The sequence below is a fragment of the Eptatretus burgeri genome, chromosome 8 (genome assembly GCF_056783735.1).
Source record: "Eptatretus burgeri isolate ZD-2024b chromosome 8, Ebu_testis_v1, whole genome shotgun sequence".
Lineage (NCBI taxonomy): Eukaryota > Metazoa > Chordata > Myxini > Myxiniformes > Myxinidae > Eptatretus > Eptatretus burgeri.
Genome location: NC_140968.1, coordinates 25806929 through 25830412, shown reverse-complemented (window position 1 = coordinate 25830412; position 23484 = coordinate 25806929). Strand labels below are relative to the sequence as shown.

The following is a 23484-nucleotide window of genomic DNA, read 5'->3' as shown; positions in this document are numbered from 1 at the left end:
TGGATAGGTTGGTGCTTCTGGAAGAGGAAATAGAAAAACAGATGTGAGATATGCACAGGAGAAGTCCTCACTTCCTGATATGTGTGTTTTTCAATCGATCCCAGTGCCACGAGACCGGTGAGCATCTTGCGTGTGTGAATCAGGGAAGGGAGAATAGCAAACGAGATGGGAAGCATGCATGTACACGTAGCTCGCAGGGCCGGAATGAGGATGCCCCAGGGATATATGCGGGTTCAAGCTTCCACCTGCCCCCGGCTTGTCCTCGTGCACAGGTATTTGTTGCTGACAGCCCATGCTCGTCAAGCAAAAGGGGCGCTTAACCGAGATCACTTTTGCATTGTTACCTTTAGTCTGAAGATGTTTGGCAAAGAAGCATAAGAGGTAATGAGAAGAATAAAATAAAGAATTGGTAATGAGGGCAAACGCATGGGGAAACAAATAGGACGAGATGACGGGCAATAGCAGAGAGGAAGAGAAGGAAGATTAAAATTGTCATCAATTCAAACGTGTTGGCTAACTCAGGGCGCGGCCAAGGGTGTTGAAAGAAAAGAAAAAACTCAAAACGAAACTCACCACCAACACACGCGTGCATGCATACACACACTCACACTCAAAACAGACACACACACACACACACACACACGTAAGGAATAGGAAGGAGGGGAAAGGTAAGGAATAGGAAGGAGGGGAAAGGTAAGGAATAGGAAGGAGGGGAAAGGTAAGGAATAGAAAGGAGAGGGGGCCAGTAGGGAAAGGTAAGGAATAGGAAGGAGGGGAAAGGTAAGGAATAGGAAGGAGAGGGGGCCAGTGGGGAAAGGTAAGGAATAGGAAGGATGGGAAAGGTAAGGAATAGGAAGGAGAGGGGGCCAGTGGGGAAAGGTAAGGAATAGGAAGGAGGGGAAAGGTAAGGAATAGAAAGGAGAGGGGGCCAGTAGGGAAAGGTAAGGAATAGGAAGGAGGGGAAAGGTAAGGAATAGGAAGGAAAGGGGGCCAGTGGGGAAAGGTAAGGAATAGGAAGGATGGGAAAGGTAAGGAATAGGAAGGAGAGGGGGCCAGTGGGGAAAGGTAAGGAATAGGAAAGAGGGGAAAGGTAAGGACGAGGAAGGAGAGGGGGCCAGTGGGGAAAGGTAAGGAATAGGAGAGAGAGAGGTGGTCGGTGGGGAAAGGTAAGAAATAGGAGAAAGTTGGTCGGTGGGAAAAGGTAAGAAATAGGAGAAAGGTGGTCGGTGGGGAAAGGTAAGAAATAGGAGAAAGGTGGTGGGTGGGGAAAGATAAGGAATAGAAGAGAGGTGCTCGTTGGGGAAAGGTAAGGAATAGGAGAGAGGTGCTCGGTGGGGAAAGGTAAAGGGATAGGAGAGAGGTGGTCGGTGGGAAAAGGTAAGGAATAGGAGAGAGGTGGTGGGTGGGGAAAGATAAGGAATAGGAGAGAGGTGGTGGGTGGGGAAAGATAAGGAATAGGAGAGAGGTGCTCGGTGGGGAAAGGTAAGGAATAGGAGAGAGGTGCTCGGTGGGGAAAGGTAAGGAATAGGAAGGATGGGAAAGGTAAGGAATAGGAAGGAGAGGGGGCCAGTGGGGAAAGGTAAGGAATAGGAAGGAGGGGAAAGGTAAGGAATAGAAAGGAGAGGGGGCCAGTAGGGAAAGGTAAGGAATAGGAAGGAGGGGAAAGGTAAGGAATAGGAAGGAAAGGGGGCCAGTGGGGAAAGGTAAGGAATAGGAAGGATGGGAAAGGTAAGGAATAGGAAGGAGAGGGGGCCAGTGGGGAAAGGTAAGGAATAGGAAAGAGGGGAAAGGTAAGGAATAGGAAGGAGAGGGGGCCAGTGGGGAAAGGTAAGGAATAGGAGAGAGAGGTGGTCGGTGGGGAAAGGTAAGAAATAGGAGAGAGTTGGTCGGTGGGGAAAGGTAAGAAATAGGAGAAAGGTGGTGGGTGGGGAAAGATAAGGAATAGAAGAGAGGTGCTCGTTGGGGAAAGGTAAGGAATAGGAGAGAGGTGCTCGGTGGGGAAAGGAAAGGGATAGGAGAGAGGTGGTCGGTGGGAAAAGGTAAGGAATAGGAGAGAGGTGGTGGGTGGGGAAAGATAAGGAATAGGAGAGAGGTGCTCGGTGGGGAAAGGTAAGGAATAGGAGAGAGGTGCTCGGTGGGGAAAGGTAAGGAATAGGAGAGAGGTGCTCGGTGGGGAAAGGTAAGGGATAGGAGAGAGGTGCTCGGTGGGGAAAGGTAAGGAATAGGAGAGAGGTGCTCGGTGGGGAAAGGTAAGGGATAGGAGAGAGGTGCTTGGTGGGGAAAGGTAAGGAATAGGAGAGAGGTGGTTGGTGGGGGAAAGGTAAGGAATAGGAGAGAGGTGGTTGGTGGGGGAAAGGTAAGGAATAGGAGAGAGGTGGTTGGTGGGGGAAAGGTAATAAATAGGTTACAAGTCCATAAATGAGACCAAGTGGGAAACGGTGATCCCACACACACACACCTATTTGTTACCTCCAACACCAAAGGTGAAGGAGGTTATGTTTTCATCCCCTTCTGTTTATTTGTTTGTTTGTGTGCAGGATATCATAAAAAGTTTGGGCAGATCCGGATGAAATTTTGTGGACAAGTTTGGTGTGTGACAAGGATGAATTGATTAGATTTTGGTGAAGATCCAGATCCGACTCCTATAATTTTTTAAAATGATTCTTCACCATTGAGAGAGAGGGCTATACTAATATATAGCACGATATCTCAAAAAGTTGTGGACGGATTCGGACGAAACTTGGTGGACAGGTTGGGTGTGTGACAAGGACGAATTGATTCCATTTTGGTGAAGATTTTGGCATTACGTGGTGGAGGTATGCGCTCTACCGAGTACCCTTCTAGTTTATTGCTGTGGTTACACTCGGAATGGACAGTGTGGAAGTAAACTGATATAATCAGACGAGTAAGATTGCAAAATGAAAGACAAAGTTCGTTTATGGAAGCATTTTAAACAGAGGACAATAGGTAGCAAGATAGGGCAGGTAACAGAGTGGATAGGTCGTCGTTTATCGTTATAAAGATGAGTCGGTTTGCGTCAGCAGAAAAATAAGGGAAATTAATTTTCTTAACCACATATTGAGAGAGGTTTCAAACCGCCATGGGGAAGAAGGTGAAGCGATATTTCGGGCATTGGCCCCTGTTGCTTTAAAGAAGAGTTCATGCCTGAAACAATGCTGCACATTTTTTTCCCACGGCGGTTGGAAGCCTCTCAAAATAGGCTATGAAAAATCATCGTATGTATAAGGGAATGAAAAGTGTGGATGAGGGGAGGGCTGACGTGGAAATTAAGATGGTTGACACACTTGGTGAGGATACGGAAGGGATGTAAGCCCTAGGTGGGGATAAAGGGAGGTGTGCAAGCCTGGGTGGGAATAAAGGTAAGTATGTAAGGCCTGATGGGGACAGAGGGAGGGGTGTAAGGACTGATGGGAGAGAGGGAGGGGTGTAAGGACTGATGGGAGAGAGGGAGGGGTGTAAGGACTGATGGGAGAGAGGGAGGGGTGGAAGGACTGATGGGAGAGAGGGAGGGGTGTAAGGACTGATGGGAGAGAGGGAGGGGTGGAAGGACTGATGGGACAGAGGGAGGGGGAGGGTGTAAGGCCTGGTGGGATAAAAGAAGTGTAACTGTAAGGCTTGATGGGGACAGAAGGAGGGGTTGAAAGCCTGGTGAGACAGAGGGAGGGGTGTAAGGCTTGGTGGGGACAGGAGGAGGGGTGTATGGCCTGGTGGAGATATGAAGGGCGGGAGTGGAATGAAGGACAGAAGGATGGCTCCAGGCATGCCGGCAGCGAGCTCGCCAAACCAGCACTGCACCCAAAGGCATTTTCCAAAGCAGCTCGATAAACAGGGAGCCCAGAAACTCTCAACGCTCCCTCGGTTTCCTTTCACCGATTTCCCAACATGTTGTGTTTCTTTTTCAGGAGCAATATTTTGCTTTTCCTCGCAAGCACACCTTTCAGCCCATACCATTCACCTTTATGCCTGGTGTTGGTTTAATGGTGAGGGTGGCAGGCTTTGGATCCGAGGGTCCTGAGTTCAAATCCCGCTCAGCTGTTGAATTAACATCAGGTGGGGTTAACTCGACCTGTCATCCTTCCGAGGTCGGCAAAATGAGTGCCAGCTTGCTGGTGTAGTGTGTCGGAGTGGCGACCCTTCCAGGATTGTGCCCAATAGCCAAGGAGACCGCTAAAGCAGCACCAATGCTCTGCACAGAGTATGGTCCCAATCTCCTCTCCTCATTCACCTTTCCTCAAAACCTTCCGATGATTTACGGCAGTGCAGCACAACCAGCATTTAAATAAACAAGTTACCGGAAGAGGCTTTTTATAATCTCAATCTTCATCATTATCATAGTGGTCACGATTATGATCAGCAGCAGCAGCAGCATGATGATGATCACCGTGTGGCGGGAGCCAATCTGGATTCCATCCGCACCCACGGCTTCGCTTTCATCTGCTGGCCTTTCTAATGAGGAGCCGTCGGCAGAGGGAGAGGACAAATGAAAGGAGAAGGAACGGAGGAGGCCCAGAGGCGAAGTGGCCAGGAAAGATGAAGAAATGAAATTTAAGATGGGGAGGTGGAAATAATAATTTAAAAAAAAAAGGGAAGAATAAAATAACTTCAATGAGAAGAAGATGCTTCGATGTGGGATAAGAAAAAGGTAGTCCTCATTTAACCAAAGAACACGTGACACACACACACACACACACACACACACACACACACACACACACACACACACACACACACACACACACACACACACACACACACACACACACACACACACACACACTGCGCTGACGAACTACCTGCCGTCGAACAACGCGCTCACTCCAGGAGGTTCGCGTGCTCACATCGACATGGTGGTTGTCACACGGGACACAAACATGGTCGACTCGAGGTCGCGTTTCATGCAGCGAGTGTCCCCGCATTTAGTGTCTAGATTCGAGAGGAAGGTGAGGAGCGAACACCCTCTTTTTTTTTTTTTTGCAAATGGCCGAAGCGCAGCTCCCTCAGTCCGGGGCCTCAAGACCAGCATGAGGCAGTTCGAGCGCCCCCCGGCAGCCTCCCCAGCTCAGGGCGCCGCAGGGTGCGGCCAGGCGAAACGATTTTAATTTGCAGCGACACGGGCGTTATGGCGGCAAGGGAAGACGAGCCCTCGGGGCAGGAGCGAGGGGGAAGGAAGGGTGGGTGGAAGTCAGAGGAATGGCAAGGATTGCACCAAGGGAGCTGCTTTTTACGCCGTGGGTGCACAATCAGCTATAAGGCTTATTGTACAATAGGCAAAATATCGTCTCGTCAGGAAGAACAAGAACATGAAACCAATCACAATAACTTCTACAGTGCATGCAGTTCGTGTTTCAGTAGGGGAGTTATAATAACAATAAGTTATCCGGTGGATATAGTTTGAGTTACAATAAGGTCGTTATTACAATAAGTTATCCGGTGGATATAGATTGAGTTTTAGTAACGTAGTTATAAGAACAATAAGTTATCCGGTGGATATAGTTTGAGTTATGGTAAGGTAGTTATAACAATAATTTATCCAGTGGATATCATTTGAGTTAGAGTAAGGTCGTTATAACAATAAGTTATCCAGTGGATATAGTTTGAGTTATGGTAAGGGAGTTATAACAATAATTTATCCAGTGGATATAGTTTGAGTTATGGTAAGGGAGTTATAACAATAATTTATCCAGTGGATATAGTTTGAGTTATGGTCAGGTAGTTATAACAACAATAAGTTATCCAGTGAATATAGTTTGACTGAGAGTAAGGTAGTTATAATAACAATAAGTTCTTCAGTGGATATAATTCAAGTTATAGTAAGGTAGTTACAATAACAATAAGTTAGGCTGTTAGTGAAGTGAAATGGTTAATCCATAAGGTGAGGTGGTTGGTGTAGTGAAATGGTTAATCCACAAGGTGAGGTAGTTGGTGTAGTGAAATAGTTAATCCACAAGGTGAGGTAGTGGGTGTAGTAAAATGGTTCATCCAGAAGGTGAGGTCGTTGGTGTCGTGAAATGGTTAATCCATAAGGCGAGGTAGTTGGTGTAGTGAAATGGTTAATCCACAAGGTGAGGTAGTTGGTGTAGTGAAATGGTTAATCCATAAGGTGAGGTGGTTGGTGTAGTGAAATGGTTAATCCACAAGGTGAGGTAGTTGGTGTAGTGAAATGGTTAATCCATAAGGCGAGGTCGTTGGTGTAGTGAAATGGTTAATCCATAAGGCGAGGTAGTTGGTGTAGTGAAATGGTTAATCCATAAGGTGAGGTGGTTGGTGTAGTGAAATGGTTAATCCACAAGGCGAGGTAGTTGGTGTAGTGAAATGGTTAATCCATAAGGTGAGGTAGTTGGTGTAGTGAAATGGTTAATCCATAAGGTGAGGTGGTTGGTGTAGTGAAATGGTTAATCCACAAGGTGAGGTAGTTGGTGTAGTGAAATGGTTAATCCACAAGGTGAGGTAGTTGGTGTAGTGAAATGGTTAATCCACAAGGCGAGGTAGTTGGTGTAGTGAAATGGTTAATCCATAAGGTGAGGTGGTTGGTGTAGTGAAATGGTTAATCCATAAGGTGAGGTAGTTGGTGTAGTGAAATGGTTAATCCACAAGGTGAGGTAGTTGGTGTAGTGAAATGGTTAATCCATAAGGCGAGGTCGTTGGTGTAGTGAAATGGTTAATCCACAAGGTGAGGTAGTTGGTGTAGTGAAATGGTTAATCCACAAGGCGAGGTCGTTGGTGTAGTGAAATGGTTAATCGATAAGGCCATGGAGACGACATGTATGAACAAGGATTGTTTTGTGTTATTGTCATGAAGAGGTGGAATGCCAGGTGGATGGAATGAGTAGGAAGTGGAAAATGTGGAATAAACAATGGGAGGATCCATGTTTTGTAACGCCTTGGAACCTCACTCATCCCTCAATGCTGCTGCAATGATAAATTACAGTGCTAAAAGCATCACCTGAGGAAGTAGTAATAAGAACACCCAAAAATAATTCCGAACAGAATGCTCTTGACTATGCTTGAGGCCTTGAATAAAGCTCGTACACTCCTCTCTGCCTCATGGCACAATAAGCACACAACGAGATCCAACACAAAAAAAGCTTCCAAGCTACTTTCTACAGGTGGCTTATTAAGGGCCTTATCATCTACATTTTGTTTACTTATCCAAAACCACAATTCCAATTACAGGACAATCAAACAACAAAGAAGGCCACACATCGTGTGGACTACTCTAGAGAAATTGGGTGAACAAGGTGGAAAGAGAGAGGTGTGTAGATAAGGCAAATCTGAGGTGGCTGGGTGAAGAGGTTTCAGAATAATGGGAGGAAAGAAGGTGGATAACATGACGAATGGGTTTGTAGAGGTGTTTACAAGAGAATGAATGAGTCAGACTGAATATATTCGACATGGAAAGGTAACAGGTGACATGGAGAATGTGGAGAAGCGTGTGGAGGAGATAAGTGATGAAACACAACAAGGATAAGATGAAAGAGGTGATGGTAGCAGGGAAGCAAAAATGGTCATTCATTCATTCATGTACCCTGCTCCATTGAGAGCACCGGTTTTGCCGAAGCAGCTTCTATCGCCCGAGATACAATCCAAGGATGGGTTGCCACTTCATGGGAAACAGGATATTTAGGTGAATTGGCAATGATAATTTATGAAGTAAACAAGAGTTTTGAGGAATGGGAACAAAGAAAACCCAAACAGAAGTGGATGGAATGTAAAAGGATGGATAACTGATAAAAAAAAAAAAATGAGGAAAAAGGAAGTGAGTGAAGACATGCAGTGGACTAAATGCAATTAAAACTGTTTCTTCCTTCTACCTCGTCACATGGTCACTTATAATTATCCAGGTTATAACTGCATATTATAATGAAAAGCATAAATTTCTAAAACACCTGGCAGGTTTCTGCTCATGTGTGCATGCTGTTTGAGCTCCGGTGAGAAAATGAAAAACATAAATAAATCGGTAACAACTTGGATGGACGGCAGCAAGCATAAAGGAGTGAGGTGGGGGGAGCATTGAGGAGTGAGGGGGGGGGCAGCTAGCGTTGAGTGAGCGGGGCGGAAGCGTTGAGAAGTGCGGGGTGGCAGTAAGCGTTGAGGAGTGAGGGGTGGCAGCAAGCGTTGAGGAGTGAGGGGTGGCAGCAAGCGTTGAGGAGTGAGGAGGTCAGAAGCGTTGAGGAGTGAGGGGTGGCAGCAAGCGTTGAGGAGTGAGGGGTGGCAGCAAGCGTTGAGGGGTGAGGAGGTGAGCAAGCGTTGAGGGGTGAGGAGGTCAGCAAGCGTTGAGGGGTGAGGAGGTCAGCAAGGGGTGAGGGGTGGCAGTAAGTGTTGAGGAGTGAGGAGGTCAGCAAGCGTTGAAGAGTGAGGGGCAGCAAGCGTTGAGGAGTGAGGGGTAGCAGCAAGCGTTGATGAGTGAGGATGTCAGCAAGCGTTGAGGGGTGAGGAGGGGCAGCAAGTGTTGAGGAGTGAGGGGCGAGGGGTGGGTGAGAGGTTGGGAGTATGTTCAGAGATGTGAATGCAAGAGGTAAAATGGGACAGGAAAGAACACCTAGATCAAAGAAAAGGACCAGACAGCGTAAAAGGGGGTGGGGGGGGAGGGGTATGGGAGAGGGAGAGTAAATAATGTGAGAAGTTGTGGTTCAAGTGGGATGAGGTGAAAAGGGCACATGCAACAGGAGTGGCTGATAACGGGTTAAAAAAGGTGAGTGGAAATAGAGACGCCAGGGAAAATAAGTCTTTTCAAACCACAAGAAGATAAAAGCTAAGGCAGCATCAGTTAAAGAAACAGAAAAAGGGAAATTGCATGAAGTTGCAAACATGCGGGTAGACTACCAATTAATTGGACAAAGTTTCAGAGAGGAGAGAAATGAGAACATGGAAAAAGAAAGGAATGAGTGAAAGCAACAAAGGAAATGAACACATGAATAAAATATATAAGTCAATGAACAAGTCAAAGTGAGGAAAGAATCCACACGAGGTTGAATCAAGCCCGAGTAGGAAGTAAGATTTTGTAAAAGGTTGCAGTAAATCCAAATGAGAGAAAAAGAAGAGCAGTTAGGATGAAAAGGTTGGGGGAAAATAAGTGTTGGCCAGAAGTTGGCTTGTAGGCTAAAGGCCTCCAGGCCTGGTTCACCAAGCGCGCTCCAGTAATCATGTCCAGAATGGTCTGGCTTGCTGCAAGGGGACGAAGAGAGCGAGTGGGAAAGCAGGCCTCGTTTCTGGGCGGCCAGGCAATCATGCTGTCTAGATGGTTAGGGAAAAATCGCAGTTCGCCTCGGGCAGAAGCCGCCCCACGGAAAAGGGGGGCTCGCTCAAGCGGGCGGGCGGGAAGCCAGATTCGCCCCAGGGTCTCTGTCGCCCAGCAACAAGCACCCCTCGGTTCCCCTCCCATCATCTAACCCGATGTCCCCACCTCCCCCCCGCACACCAACCCTCCTCACCACTCCCCAGTTCCAAAAATGCCGGGTGTGTATCCTAATGCCACACCATCTTCATTCGGTCCCAAATCACTCCTCATTAAACATTTACTAACAGAGTTTTGTTCCATCTCGACATACTGCAGCACAACATTATGGCATCAAAACTGAAGCAATATGCCGACCTCTTGAAGTACAAATCAAAAAAAAAAAACTTAAGTTGGAAAAATGTAAAAACAATCTTGGGAGCCAAAATCATATTAGCACAGGTTCCTCTCAAAACCAAGTCACACCTGCCAACCTGCCACACGGCCCCTCATCCCAAGTTAAAATGCCTGTCTGTGCATATTTAAATCCGTCATTGTCGACACTAAACTCTGATACCGACTACTCAACCAAGACCTGCGAGCCACAGTTTACTAAATCAGATCTTTCAGAAGAGAGACAGAGAGACAGAGAGAGAGAGACAGAGACAGAGACAGAGACAGAGACAGAGACAGAGAGACAGAGAGACAGAGAGACAGAGAGACAGAGAGACAGAGAGACAGAGAGACAGAGAGACAGAGAGACAGAGAGACAGAGAGACAGAGAGACAGAGAGACAGAGAGACAGAGAGACAGAGAGAGAGAGAGAGAGAGAGAGAGAGAGAGAGGAAAAGAGGAAGAGAGAGAGAGAGAGAGAGAGAGAGAGAGAGAGAGAGAGAGAGAGAGAGAGAGAGAGAGAGAGAGAGAGAGAGAGAGAGAGACAAGCAAGTCTCCATAGCGAGACAAGTTTGACCTTGAGTTTTCTTTCTTAAGTCGAAGTTGCTTTCCTGTCTTTAGCAGATAACAAGAGTATCTTCAGTGAGAGTTAGTCAAGTGTAAGTGGGGTGTAGTGAAACAGGCAGGACATGGATTCCAGGCAAGGTCGGTGAAGATGCGAGTAAAAGAAAGAAAACTAACAGGGAAATGATGGAATCTGTCACACATCCAGAGGAGCACGTTGTGGTTCATGTAAAATAAAAGTTAACGAGACGATTTGAAGCAATTTCTCAACATCGGCCTCAGGATCCTTATGGCATGAGAAGAGGAGTACTCATGGGGGATGGTATGGAGCAAGTTGCTGGAGGAAATGAGCAGATGGTTTTGGAACCACACCAAAGAATGTCTGCACTTGCAACGGTATTCTAGACTGGTCACTATTTCTGAGAGCTTAACGAGGACTGGTCTATTCAAGTCTTCTTGTTAAAGATACCCTTATGCAGTAAAATGATTTATTTGATTTTAAAACAAAAACAAAAATCAGCTAAGCTTGTCAAGATATGGAAGAAGAGCAGCTTGCCACAATGAGAGAGGTGAACTGAGAATTAAAGTCTGTGGGAATCAGCTATGAGGATGCAGAAGGTCTTAGCTCAAGGTTTCAGTTATGCCGACCATATGCCGACTCCCTCCTCTGGTACACGCTGTGGAAGTTGCAGTAATTGACATTTATGGTAAGGAATCAATGTTAATAGGAAGAGTCTTTGTCAATGGGAGGGCATAAAGAAAGGAAGGTTAATGCGGCAAGGAATGCATGGCCAAAGGTATTTCAGAGCATCTGCAGAAAAAGTAGAGAGGAAGGGTTTCAAAGGTAACCCCAACCCGAAGACTTAGGTCACACCGACCAATTTCGCACAACGAGATGCAAATGGAAGGGCTTGTGATAGAAAATTGGTCGGTGTGGATCGTCGTGCATCTAAAATCCCGTCACGTTGCATCGGGCCTTGTCGGACCGATTGAGAAAGTTTGATCTTGGTTGGTCATAGTTGGTATTTGTCCATTGGTACGGACGCCCTCACGACGAGATGGACGAACATGTTCCCACTGAGTCAATTAGAGAGCATCACTGCCTCATGCCTTCTTCCCAAACCAAATGGTGAACTTCTGGACTGAATAACGTGAAGACGAGCCGATTCAGTTATGACAGGCAAAACCTGGTTTGTATATCACGTCCACAGCTCATGCAAACCGGATTTCTAAAGCGAAGGCATTCGATGCTGCAGAAGCCACTGCCAGATCCACAGCTCCCTCCTATTACTCAGATGTCATCGCCTCTGCCTGGCTAGCAAAACTGCCAAAATTTTGAGACTCTTCTTCTGACGCCATTTTGCCATGCCATTTCATTCTTTTCCTTTTACTGTACTTTCAACATGCGTCAGAGGGACCAACCATTGCTCGCCTTCTTGGTTTTCATGGCGGAACCTACAACGCAAAGGCAGATTAAGATTTTTTTGGGGCCCTGGGCAGTGTGACCACTCCTCATTTTCATAAATGCCAAGGTGAGCCAATGAAAAAAGCCAAGAATTCACAAGGTTTCTGAAAAGCGATGATAATAGAAAACCTATACGCCAAGAAAACGTATAGAAAACCAAGACGCCAAGGTGAACAACGAATAGCCAAGATCTTGTGAAAAAAGCCAAGGAGTGGTCACACTGGCCCTGGGCATGAAAAATATTTTGCCCCCCCCCTAAAAAGATGGCCGCGTTATCTTCCCCAAAACACCCCAAAAAAAGAGGACTCCGTGTTATTTTCACGTTCATTCAACCTATGTTGCTTTAGTCTCGACTGCAAAAATAAAATAAATATAATTAAAAAAAACAAAATCGGGAGGAATTCCCATGTTTTATTACCTTTTCCATCCATTGGAAAAAAAAATGCCATGTTAAGGTGTTCCATTACCAATCGGATTGCTATCGTTTGCCAAGCCAGCTATTCCTCATCAACAGTTTCGTTGAAGTGCTTGTTTGAGTGTTTAAGCCACTTGGCGAACACTCTACAAGCAGACTGGTAATAGAACACACCTCAGCACTTGCAGGGGTGGGTTCAGTTACCAAGTATTTATTTTCTTATATTTTTCTGTGCACATACACGAGGCTCGTGGAAGAGCTCAAAGTGTATTGTAGAACGCTCGCCAAGTGTCTCCAGCACTCAAGTAAGCGTTCCAACAAAATAGTTGATGAGGAACGGCTGGCTTCGCAAGCGATAGCAAGCTGATTGGCAATGGGATACACACCAGATGTGCGAGACTGAAGACTCTTTTCTGGTACTGCCGTTTGTGTAACGGAAAAAGTTAATTTTGGGTGGTTTTGAACCCTTTAAACGTTTGCTTGAGACATTTTCCGCACCGCTGCAGTAATTTTTGCTCTGATTTTAAAAACCGCAACATTCTGCCGTGCGCATGTGTTAGTCCATTTACTAATGAGGGGTGTTTTGTGATCATACAATAAATTGTAGTGTGGATTTGCTCAACAATATCCATATGTATTAACAGGAGGAATTATACAAATTTTATTGTGATTATTGTTGCATTTGCATACATTAAGCATTATTATATGAATATACTAAGCCATATTTTGTGGACGTATCTCCTCCGACACTGCCGGAAGGATTGTGGCCATTTTCGGCATGCGGGTGCTCTGTGGTCTAATGTACAGCATAGGCTATGTGAGATCGCGCCAGACGGACAGGTTTGGGAATTTTTGGCGATTTTCTAATTTTTACATTCGTTTGCATGGCGACGTGTGACGTCACCGCTGAGAGGCGTAATGGCGCCATGACATCATCGGTCATTCGCTGACATCATTATGTCTATTGTCGACAGACCGTCACTGCTGAGAGGCGTAATGCTACTCCGAGAAAACAGCGTCTGCAATGTAAAACCATCTTCTGCACATGCTGACTACCTCAGAAGGTGCATTTGACACAAAAAAATGTAACAAGACACATTGTATATAAAGCAATTATATAAATCACATTGTGAATACTGGATATATTGCCGTCCTAACCAACCATCACTTTAGAAACTTTGTGCGGAGCACGGGTTTGGCTAGTACTTATTATTCCACATGCTTTCTCCACTAACCTCACCCCCTAATTTTGGAATAGTCCTGTCTAGTTAAACATCAGGGAAAAAGTATTTTAATCGATTAATTATGTGAGAGTACTTTCTTTCCTTAAGAGGGAGCATTCCCTCTGCACTGTTTATCACCACTCACAAGCTGATACGTTTTGTCGGCAAAGTGAGACCTCACGCTCAGGGGCCCGTCTCGAAAGATTGTGAACCACGATCAGTTGTGTGGGGCCCCATGATATCTGGGGCACCATGCAATTGCATTGCCCTCACGCCACCTCTGCCCGGGGCCCACGTTGAGTTTGGGGCCCCTGGACACGGGCCCTGCTTGCCCGTGTGTTAGAGATGGCGACGCAAGCCCCTGCCGAGCCCCTCGCGCACCCAGCAGCCAGAGCGCCCCCACTCCCTCCTTCGTGCGCAAATGTTTCATTGTACAATGCATACTGTATTGTGTTTGCGAGATGCATTGTACTTTACTGCATATGGGAAAAGTGCTGTTGTTTACTTTGTATTTGAGAAACGTTGGCCCGCATGATGAATGTAGGAGTGCAGGGAAAGAAGAATGTGCGAAAGTAGCTCGGTACCGGTCTAAAGGATTAATTGTTTACCGTGAGTGACGGATGATTGTTGGTGAATAATAACAGTCAGTGTCGGATGAACAGATGATTAATTGTGAATAATAAAATAATGAGTGGACCGAGTGGTGAGAAAGACAGACGCACCGAAGGACGAGAATAAACCGACTGTGGGGTTGAAATAAAGATCGACGGGAAGAAGGAGGGGTTATTGAACTGAGGTTTGTTGAAGCAGATTGTCGGTGGATTGAGAAAGGCAGAGGGGGGATTTTTGGAACAGACCAATGGCAGATTGAGAAAAAGATTAAAAGGCAATGCATTTTACACCGCAAACACTTAGACAAGGGGCAAAGGTCTACTTAACAAATAAACTAATGAAATAACTCATTCTCAGGAATCCTACTTGTACATATATGTTCTCCTCCGGGGTACATTTCCAAACCGTCACTGTACTTTCCATCAGGATTTTGTCAAAGTAACCATTACATTGTAAAATAGTTAATGTATTCCTTCTTTGTTAAAATAAAGGGACATCGCCTTCCATTCTTAGCCATGTAGGCAGAGCCTCCAATATTGGGAACATCCGGCCCATCTGAACACGACTCCATGCGGCTTTAGGGAATGGAAGGTAAAAATGGTGGTGTAACTCAAAGATAAAAGAAAACAATAAAGGTGCCAGTCTTCCCACAACTGAACCGGCACTTAATATGTGGGACATGAAAACAGCACTTGTCACCATTATACACCTCCTACGCTATCAATATCTCTCTCTCTTCTTTCCACAACCATAATACTATCTTTAACAAAATTGCATGTTGCCCATCGGTAGCAAGACCATTGGGCATCCTTTTGCCTTTTTATCAAGGACCCACATCCACAAAATCTCTCCAATCCTCACCCCCTCTTCTTTCCTCCATTGGCATGACTCTACCCCCATTCCATCCCCTCACGTTGCTCATTCTGAGTGGCACGACGGCCAGTCCTTTGGCGTCGGTTAGCGTGGCCTTGTTCGTCGTAGCCATGGCAACTTTCCACAGTTTCCTGTGATTATTTCAAAACTGTGCAGTTGCGTCGTGTTGGAAGCAATCGGTTGGTGTGGCCTTGGCCTGAATTGGGCCGTGGGTATTGAAGTTGCATCTTACTAGAAAAACAAAATGCAGCCATGTCTCTACCGGGGTAAGACGGACATATCCAAGAAAAAGCGTGTCGTCTGGGAGGGGCACAAGAATCAGGTGTATTACAACAGGAATGTCTTTCTGCCTAATGTCAAGCATGAATAAACAACGTTTTATAATGGAATGTTCGTGGAAATATCATGTAAAAAGTCTAAAAAAGTAAGACACCTTATGCATCATCTTGTGTACTTCCTGTGGTCCTTGTTATATTATAACAAAGATAATTGCAAGTCGAGGCATCAGCAGACATCATCGAGGATTGATCATAAATGGTGAGCTGGGCTGAGATATTAAAAAATAAAAAAAAATCACAAAATGGGAGGAATGAGCATGGTGTTCCAAAATAGAAAATTATATTTATAATTTATTGATATGAATATGGGAAATACACACACACACAAAAAAAACAAAAAAACATGAAACAAATGTGTTGGACACCTGCCATGGTTTGCCTTTATTTCACTTCTTGTTGTCGTTTCTTCTTATTGTTGTTGCTTCTTGTTGTTTCATGATGTTGTTTTTGTTTTATAACCTAATAGGTACAGAGTAGCCGCCAGTCCCTTTTAGAACGGGATAGATTTACAAACCTTTTACATTCACTCCACATTTATCATGAACTATGAACCAGGATGAGGAATCGTCAGAGTAAGTTCCCTCCTTACCTGAAATCGCATGTTAAACCATCTTATGAAATGCTTTCGTGCTTTATTCTACAAGTGTGTTGAATGTTTTTTGCAATGTTATTCACCTTTGCAGGGCTTGGTTAGTGGTAATTTCTTCTTTGTTATGACCATGAACATCTCTTGTGTTTTCTCGCTTTCACGTTACTTGTTTAAAAGAAGGTTCCCACTGGATTCAGCGTGGCCCAAATTTGTTCAAGCATCTGTAGATACTTCGTAGGTATGGCTCCCCGTGAACAAGACCCTGCTACATATGTCAATTTTTATTTATTTTATCAATAGCATCAGCAAAAGGCAAATTAAAACAGAAGCAACATTTTGGTACGTGTCCACCAGTGAGAGGCGGTGTGTGTGTGGGTTAAGGTTGACGTGCAATTTATATTGTAGATGTAAAGATAGTAATTAAATGCTGAAATTTTGTGCACTAATATTGTATACCCTGAGTAAGTTATACTTGAAGTAATGTGAAAGATGGGCAAAGCGTTCTGGGTAAAACTAAGAGGGGAACAACAGGCTGAATTTCACAGGACCCTGTCCACACGTCTTTCACGTACAGATGCGTTTACATAGTGGCATGTCTTTCACGTAAAGGTGTGTTTACATAGTGCAGTGAGTTCAAAAATGGCCGTGAATTGGTGAGCAATCTTGAGCATTCTCATGCGCACTAACTGCCGTTACTTGAGCAAACGTGAAACATGCCGAAGAGCATTTTTGGAGAATGGCCGGATTACAATGTAAACAAAAATCACAGATGAATTGGAAGTCATTGTTGGAAGTGTGGAAAGGCAAAGTCACGAGTTCTCACTTGAAATTCATTAAGATGAGTATGGTGGGTACCGAAGGACCTCACATTTGATCAAAAGGCAAAGAGGGCTCTTGGAGCATGACCAGAAGGAGGGGGAGATTTATTGTAGAAAGTTTAGATATGACATCAGACTAGGGTCCATCATATTATGTTAGGTGTGCCATCATGGAATGGAGAGTTTCTTGATCTTTGCCATCAAAATAATTGAAGATGCAACTATCAGCCAGAAAGCTTATGGCAATAAGTTTGCATTTAATGAGTGTGGGGTTTACGAATTTTGGAAAAACATCAATGTACATCACTAACTACAATGACGTGTCACGCAATGAAGTTCGACGAGCAATAAGCTGATGAGGGCAACGTATGCCTTCTCAGGGCGTGATCTTACAGCACAATAATGTTTGTCCTTCACACGTAAACCACAACCACTACAACTTAAGTGGAGTGGGCTGTAAAGTTGTAAGTCATCTCCCATACAGTATAGACTAGTCACCTTGTGATTTGCATTTACTTGGAGCACTCCAAGAATATCTGCGTGGCTTTTACGTTTATGAATGATGAAGACCTAAAAACACATGCCCAAAAAGGGCTGCACACGCGTCCAAAATACTTATATGCAGATGGTATTAGCGCTACTACCGATGGGACACGTCTGTGTGTGGAGTGAGGGGAATACCTTGAAAAATAAATGAAGTTTGAACAACTTCCTTACACCTTTTGTTTTTCTATTCAAATAAAAGTCCAAGTTATCATTGAGCTATCCTCGTACGATATGTTGTTGCTTTCGTGTTTGACGTGCGAGTTTAAAAAAAAAATTCTACCCTCGTCTGCTTGCTACAACACATGCAAGAGTGGTTCAGCGATTACTTGTACAATTGACTGTCTCATATCTACTTATGGCTGTTTTCTTTCTGTCTGACGTGTGCAATGCGTACGCAGCTGTCTTAGTGTCAGTCAATGATTTCCTCATGTGGCATCAAATCTTCGGTTTCGATGTTACAATAGCTTCCATGATTGTAAAGGTGCTGAGACAAGGATGTTATGCGGATGTGGAAATCAACATTAAACCCACAATGCCATAGTTTCCTCGTATGCCATGTGGTGCTCACCTCTCCAGCCGAGCATGTAGTACCGGGGTCCAAGCGTGGCTTTTTCCGTGGCCCAATAGCTGCCAGAGCTGTGAGATTAGCCTCACGTTGCCTGATCTCTGCCTGCTCCTGTTGCTGCATCTGGGAATAGGTGACAAGGAAAGGCAAAGGAACAACAATGTTTGAAGAATCGGTCACAAAAGAAAATACTGCAGGGGGCAGATGAGCACGTGCGAAGTGATATACAGAACAGTGAGTTTGAAAGAAAGAAAGAAAGAAAAAGTCAATGACACGAGTGAGGTGGGGTGTAGTTACAGAAGCAAGAATATCCATTCAACAAATGAGAAGCCTGAGGTGAGAATTATATTAACATAAGCAAAAGTACCTGTCCCCAAAGTTTAAGTCAATTTATCAATTTCATGGACTTTAAAAAGGTTAATTGTGTTGCACTCTGAGCTACTTCTACTGCCCACCGTGAAATGGTGGTGCAACATCGGGTGGCGGAGGTCAAAAAATTTGTCAAAAGGAATGTAGAATATCCTGCTTGCGAAATAAAATTTGGCATCAACATTATTAATGCCTGTTATCCCATCATTTCAAAAGTGAATGTTGAGCTTTGCCTGCGTGTGCCTCCCAGACTCAGAGGGGACACTCTAACCATTACACCACTGAGTTCGGTACCATAATAAATAAATAAATAAATAAATGTAGATATTGCAACACTTATACATGCTGCACATAGCTGACCTATTCAGTCAAATGGATTTGGATTGAAAATAAATATTTGGCTACATACCAAAAATAACAAATTTGCCATATTGGTGAGCAGAATGCACAACAGTGGTGACAATGAAATTAGAATAATCACACGTAACAATCAAACCAAAGCAGGAGTTGGTATGATGCATCAAAAGATTAAAAAAAAACGATTTCTGAAAATGACACACGGAATGGAGAAAGTCTGTATTTGGAAAGAAAGAAAAGTTAAACTGACAATATACAGAGGTGAGAGATAAAAAAAAGAAAAACAGAAGAACATGGCATTTAAAAATGTTCATTTTTCAAGAAATAAATTCCTTCTTTGAAACCACCCATAGCCATAAATCATCCAACTGATAAAACAAAAACAAAAAAAAATCACTGCTTTTCATGTTAAACGACTTGACTGACTATCTTTCGAGGAGGCAGAGTCAGCAAAGAATGAATATGCGAGGAAGAGAACGATAGCAGGGTGACTGTAGGACAAGGAAGGGATAAAAGAAGGTATGCTGAGAAGATGAAACATGTGGGGGTTGATGGGCGATGAAGCCATGACATTTTGTGGTCGCCAAATGGCAGGCCCGCAGGGCTCAAGTGGCCCGTTTCGTTGGATGACTCGAGTAGCCGTAGGCAAGAAACAAGAAGTGGTGATGGCAGCATGAGAGGTAACATTAAAAAAAAAAGAAGCAATAATTGAGCTGAGGGTTCAGATAAGAGGAAACAAAGGGGAATGGAATGATGGAAATGCATGTTTCAGAATAAGTTAGTGTTATAATGTGAAACATTAATGTTTGTCAACACTGCAATGAGAGGACGAGCCATGATCCTAAAGTGTGAGGAAAAGAGTCAATTAAAGCCATGTCAAAACGGTGCATCAGAAAATTCCAGCTGGAATCAGAAATAATTGTTTTGTAGTCGAAATGGAAATGTCTGTGATGCCTTACAGCCCATTTACATGGGGATGTCACGTTGAAAATCTGCCGCAGAGGCTCCCTGCCAGGCAGGCTACACAACTGTAACCATTACACCATCCATTGCCACCAGCTCAGCACGAATGCACCCCCGAAACACACCCGCTCCTCCACCCCATTCACTTCATCTTTACATCTTATACCGCTCCACAGAACATCTTCATTGTAATCTTTCTTCCTTCACGTCTCTCAAACATTTTCTTTCAAAAATCTTTTACCCTATTCTCTCATTTTGTTTTTTTAATTTTTGTATATAAAAGGGTGAGGCTCATGGTAGAGCTAGTACACAAAAGAAAGCAAAGAAACACAAGAAGCAGGGTGGAGAGGCACACTGAGTGAGAATATTGAATGAGAGAAATAATGGGAGAGTAAGAGGATGGGGAGGAGGAAACGGGATGAACAAGCTGGTTAAAAACTCAAACACAGCAACAAGGGGCTGATAGAACAGAAGCAACCAAGCAGCGGGTGTCTAACCAGCGCCAAAGAGACAATTCACCCTTCCAGTGCTTCGGCAAGTGAGCGTGTGGTGCGCGTGTGAGTGTGAGCAGTGCCGCCAACAAGTGAGGCACGGGTCGATCACCAACACCAGGGTCAAAACCCACGACGGACGATCTCGGTGCCCTCCAGACTTCGAATGGCGTTGAAGGCTGCCCTGCAAGAGGGTGCACGGCAAAGCTGGGTGCTGGCGACGGACGTGACACGCACGCACGCATTTTCAGAACGTTTTTGCTCCACGGGCGACTTTCTGGTGAGCGAGACGATTCTCCCCCTCCCCTCCCCCTGAATGATCCGTTGGGTACCCTTGTCTGCGTTTAGTTGTAAGTCAACCCCCGATAAGAATCTGCTCTTTGTCTCTTTCCTGGCATTTTGATTGATTTTGCTTTGAAATTAATTCTTTATTTACCACAGCAAATAAAAGGTACTTTTTATTTATTTAATTTTATTATTAATAAATTATTTGTCGATTTCCAACCTGTCCATGTTTGTCCTTTCCTTCTATTGGTCTAGCATTGTCCGAACCAAGATAGACTGGGAGGTAATTACCACAGATTTGACCCAAAAAATCATCGGCACGCACCAGCTGTAAAAACGCTCGGCCGCCCTAATTAAAATCTAATCGAGATAACATTGGTGCTTTGCCGAGGGCGCGCTCCCTGCTCAGGTAACCACGTGACCTCGAGTTAAACGGAATAATTAGACGGCGGACACTGGAACTCGTGGTTGACTGGGTGGCGTTCATGGTTTTAAAATAACCCACCGTACCATAACGTTAATTGTGAGCGGTGACCCCAGGTCCGGCTCTACCGAGGACAACCGGGGATTAATCCCCCTGAGTGACAAGCTGGTATCTCGGTACCCGGGATCGCAACAATATATATATATATATATATATATATATATATATATATATATATATATATATATATATATATATATATATATATATATATATATATATATATATGGATTGAAAGACATATTCCAAGTGCTGAAATTAAACATCAGGATTGAATATGATTATATAAAGGTCTGTAAAGAGGGAAGAGACTGCTGTCTCCCTACCTGAAGGACAAGGGGATATTGTTACGAATCTGGCAGCCATGAGCACACAACAGACAGGTCCCCGTAGATGTCATATCGGTAAGTATGTGTTTCTAGTTAGGGTCCCATCCCTAGTCTAATGGGAATTAAATATACGTGCGCTGTGGAGTTGTTTTAATAGTTAGGTTATTTAAATCTCCAGATCCCCTCCACCTGCGGCCACAGAGTCTTTCAGTGCTTGCGCCCTCGTAGCATACGAGGCGAGGTCCTCACTTGGTTGATTCGACTTCCTCGAATTGGTCTGCATTCCAACGCCACGAGGAAGAATAGTTGTTTCTCCAGCAAGAGGGGTACAGACACGCGTAGAGGGGGCGTGGTTTTCCCAGCTCGGCCATAACCCCGCCCAGAAAGGGCGGACCCATGGAGGTCCCTGTCCAATCAGGGCAATCAGCGCGTCAGCTCCACCAAGGCCCCGCCCCACTCAAAGCGGTCGATAAAGGACGATGCGAGCCTCAGTGTGTGTGTGTGTGTGTGTGTGTGTGTGTGTGTGTGTGTGTGTGTGTGTGTGTGTGTGTGTGTGTGTGTGTGTGTGTGTGTGTGTGTGTGTGTGTGTGGAGAGTTCTTGTGCTCGTTCGAGTTCGGAGAGTTCAGAGTTCTTGCGTGTCCTTGGGAATTCTTGAGAGTTCTTTGAAGTTCTTTGGAAGGAGCAGTTATTGGAAGGCAGTTTGGGTGCGCCGTCGTCATTGCTAGAGCTCTCAAGCCTGGAGTCTCCGCAGGCCTTCTACAAGGAGCGACCCTGGATCCGCTATCCACCATCCAAGCTCCCACGGACCACGGGTCCCACACATGCAGTCGCGGGCCAAGCCGCACGAACTCGGTCAGGTACCCCGACAGACCTCTGACCCCCAACTCGACTATCCCCTTGGCTGTGAGGGTCGAATAAAGACCAATTGGGTCCTTTCTTTTTCTTTTGAGTGTGTGTCTGTATGTGGCGCCGTCCTATAAGTAAAACTGTATAAGTGCTTTTGCTTGTACATTGACTGCATTTCTTATAGTCGGATAAATCTGCTCTTCTGTATTCCCCTCCCTGCCTATTGTAAATAAATATCCATTTTGTAAAATGTATCAGCTCGTTTCTGTGCTTCTTTCATTGGCTTAGCACGGTGCGTGTTGGGAAATTGGGAAGCGGAAAATTGTGCATTTGGTCCGACGGGTCTTGGTAACCATCCGCTCGGGTTACGCACGGTTCGAGCATGATAACGGCTCGTTCCGCTCGAGGCCTGCCGAGGGTGTGAATTCCCCGGTAGCTTTGCCGCGTGGATATTAAGGTATATTGAAGTTGGCAATTAACCCTATTCCACGCGGCCGAATTATTGGCGATTCACGGTCCTGTAAGGGACCCATGCCTTTCGGAGTTCTCTGAGGAGCACGATCTAAATTCCAGGTGTTCGGTGGAGCTGATTCTACTGCTCCACCTCGCGGTCGTTGTCGCCACCGACACCCGGCTTCACAACAATATTACGGCATAAGGAGGGTTTTCCAGAGAATCAAGATCGTCAACTGCGATGATGGATTCCATGGCTTTTCTTACAATTGGAAGGAAATTAATGAGCCTGTAGTCAAGATGAACAGTTTTGCACCCTTTTTGTGTAGTGCAGTGCTTTGCAATAACTTCCTTATACATGCAAGTCGAGATAGGTAAATGAAAGGATGAACAAAGCAGAAAGAGGATATGCATGAATGGCAGAGCTGATTTTCAGGATGTGAGTGTTGATGCTATCTTGGACCATCGTAGCATCATCATGAAGGGTAATCAGAAGATTTCCTCGACTACAATTACTCAGTAATGGTAAGAATAAAATCTTGCACCATTTCGACTTCTTCTATGCTGGCTGTACACTTATAAAGAGTTTATAATATATTTTTATTGGTTACCTCTGCCACTGAAGGTGGGTGGAGGTTATGTTTTCACCCATATCAGTTTGTTTGTCTGTGAACAGGATATCTCAAAAATGTATGGATGGATTTGAACGAAATTTGGTGGGTGTGTGACAAGGACAAAATGGGACGATTTTGGTGAAGCTCCGAATCAGTACCCGGATCCGATAATTGTTTAAGCGATTCTTCACCATTGAGTGATCGGGCTAAAAACGACAGCACCATATGTCATCATGTTGGATAGCACCATATGTCAAAAAGTTGTGGTCGAGTTATGATAAAACTCAGTGGATGAGTTGGTTAGGTGACAAGAACAAACCAATTGGATTTTGGTTCAGGACCAAGTCTGGTGTTGGCTGAGTCTTCGTGGTTAGGGTGGCTGGCTTGGGAACTCAGAGTCCTGAGTTTGAGCCCTGTTTTCCACTGAATTAACACCACGTGGGGTTGACTCAGCTTGTCATCCTTCTGAAGATGGTGAAATGAGTACCAGTGTACTGTTATGGGGCACAGCATCAGCGACAACAAAATGACCCACGCCCCAACAAAATGACAGCTGCCTGGCAGCCAATCTGCCATGCGCAAGAAACACACAAGGAAACACACAAGGAAACTAGAAGAGCATTCGGTAGAGCGCATACCTGATCCTGATCCATGAG

General features: G+C 44.9%; 1 protein-coding gene across 1 annotated transcript in view; it reads right to left on the bottom strand.

Moving 5' to 3' along the window:
- LOC147021360 (uncharacterized) overlaps positions 1-23484 on the bottom strand; it is a 113115-nt gene that overhangs the window by 2203 nt on the left and 87428 nt on the right. Inside the window, exon 15 of the mRNA XM_085891230.1 lies at positions 17640-17759. Within this exon, the coding sequence (XP_085747356.1) occupies positions 17640-17759 (120 nt within the window). The remainder of the gene's footprint in view (positions 1-17639; positions 17760-23484) is intronic.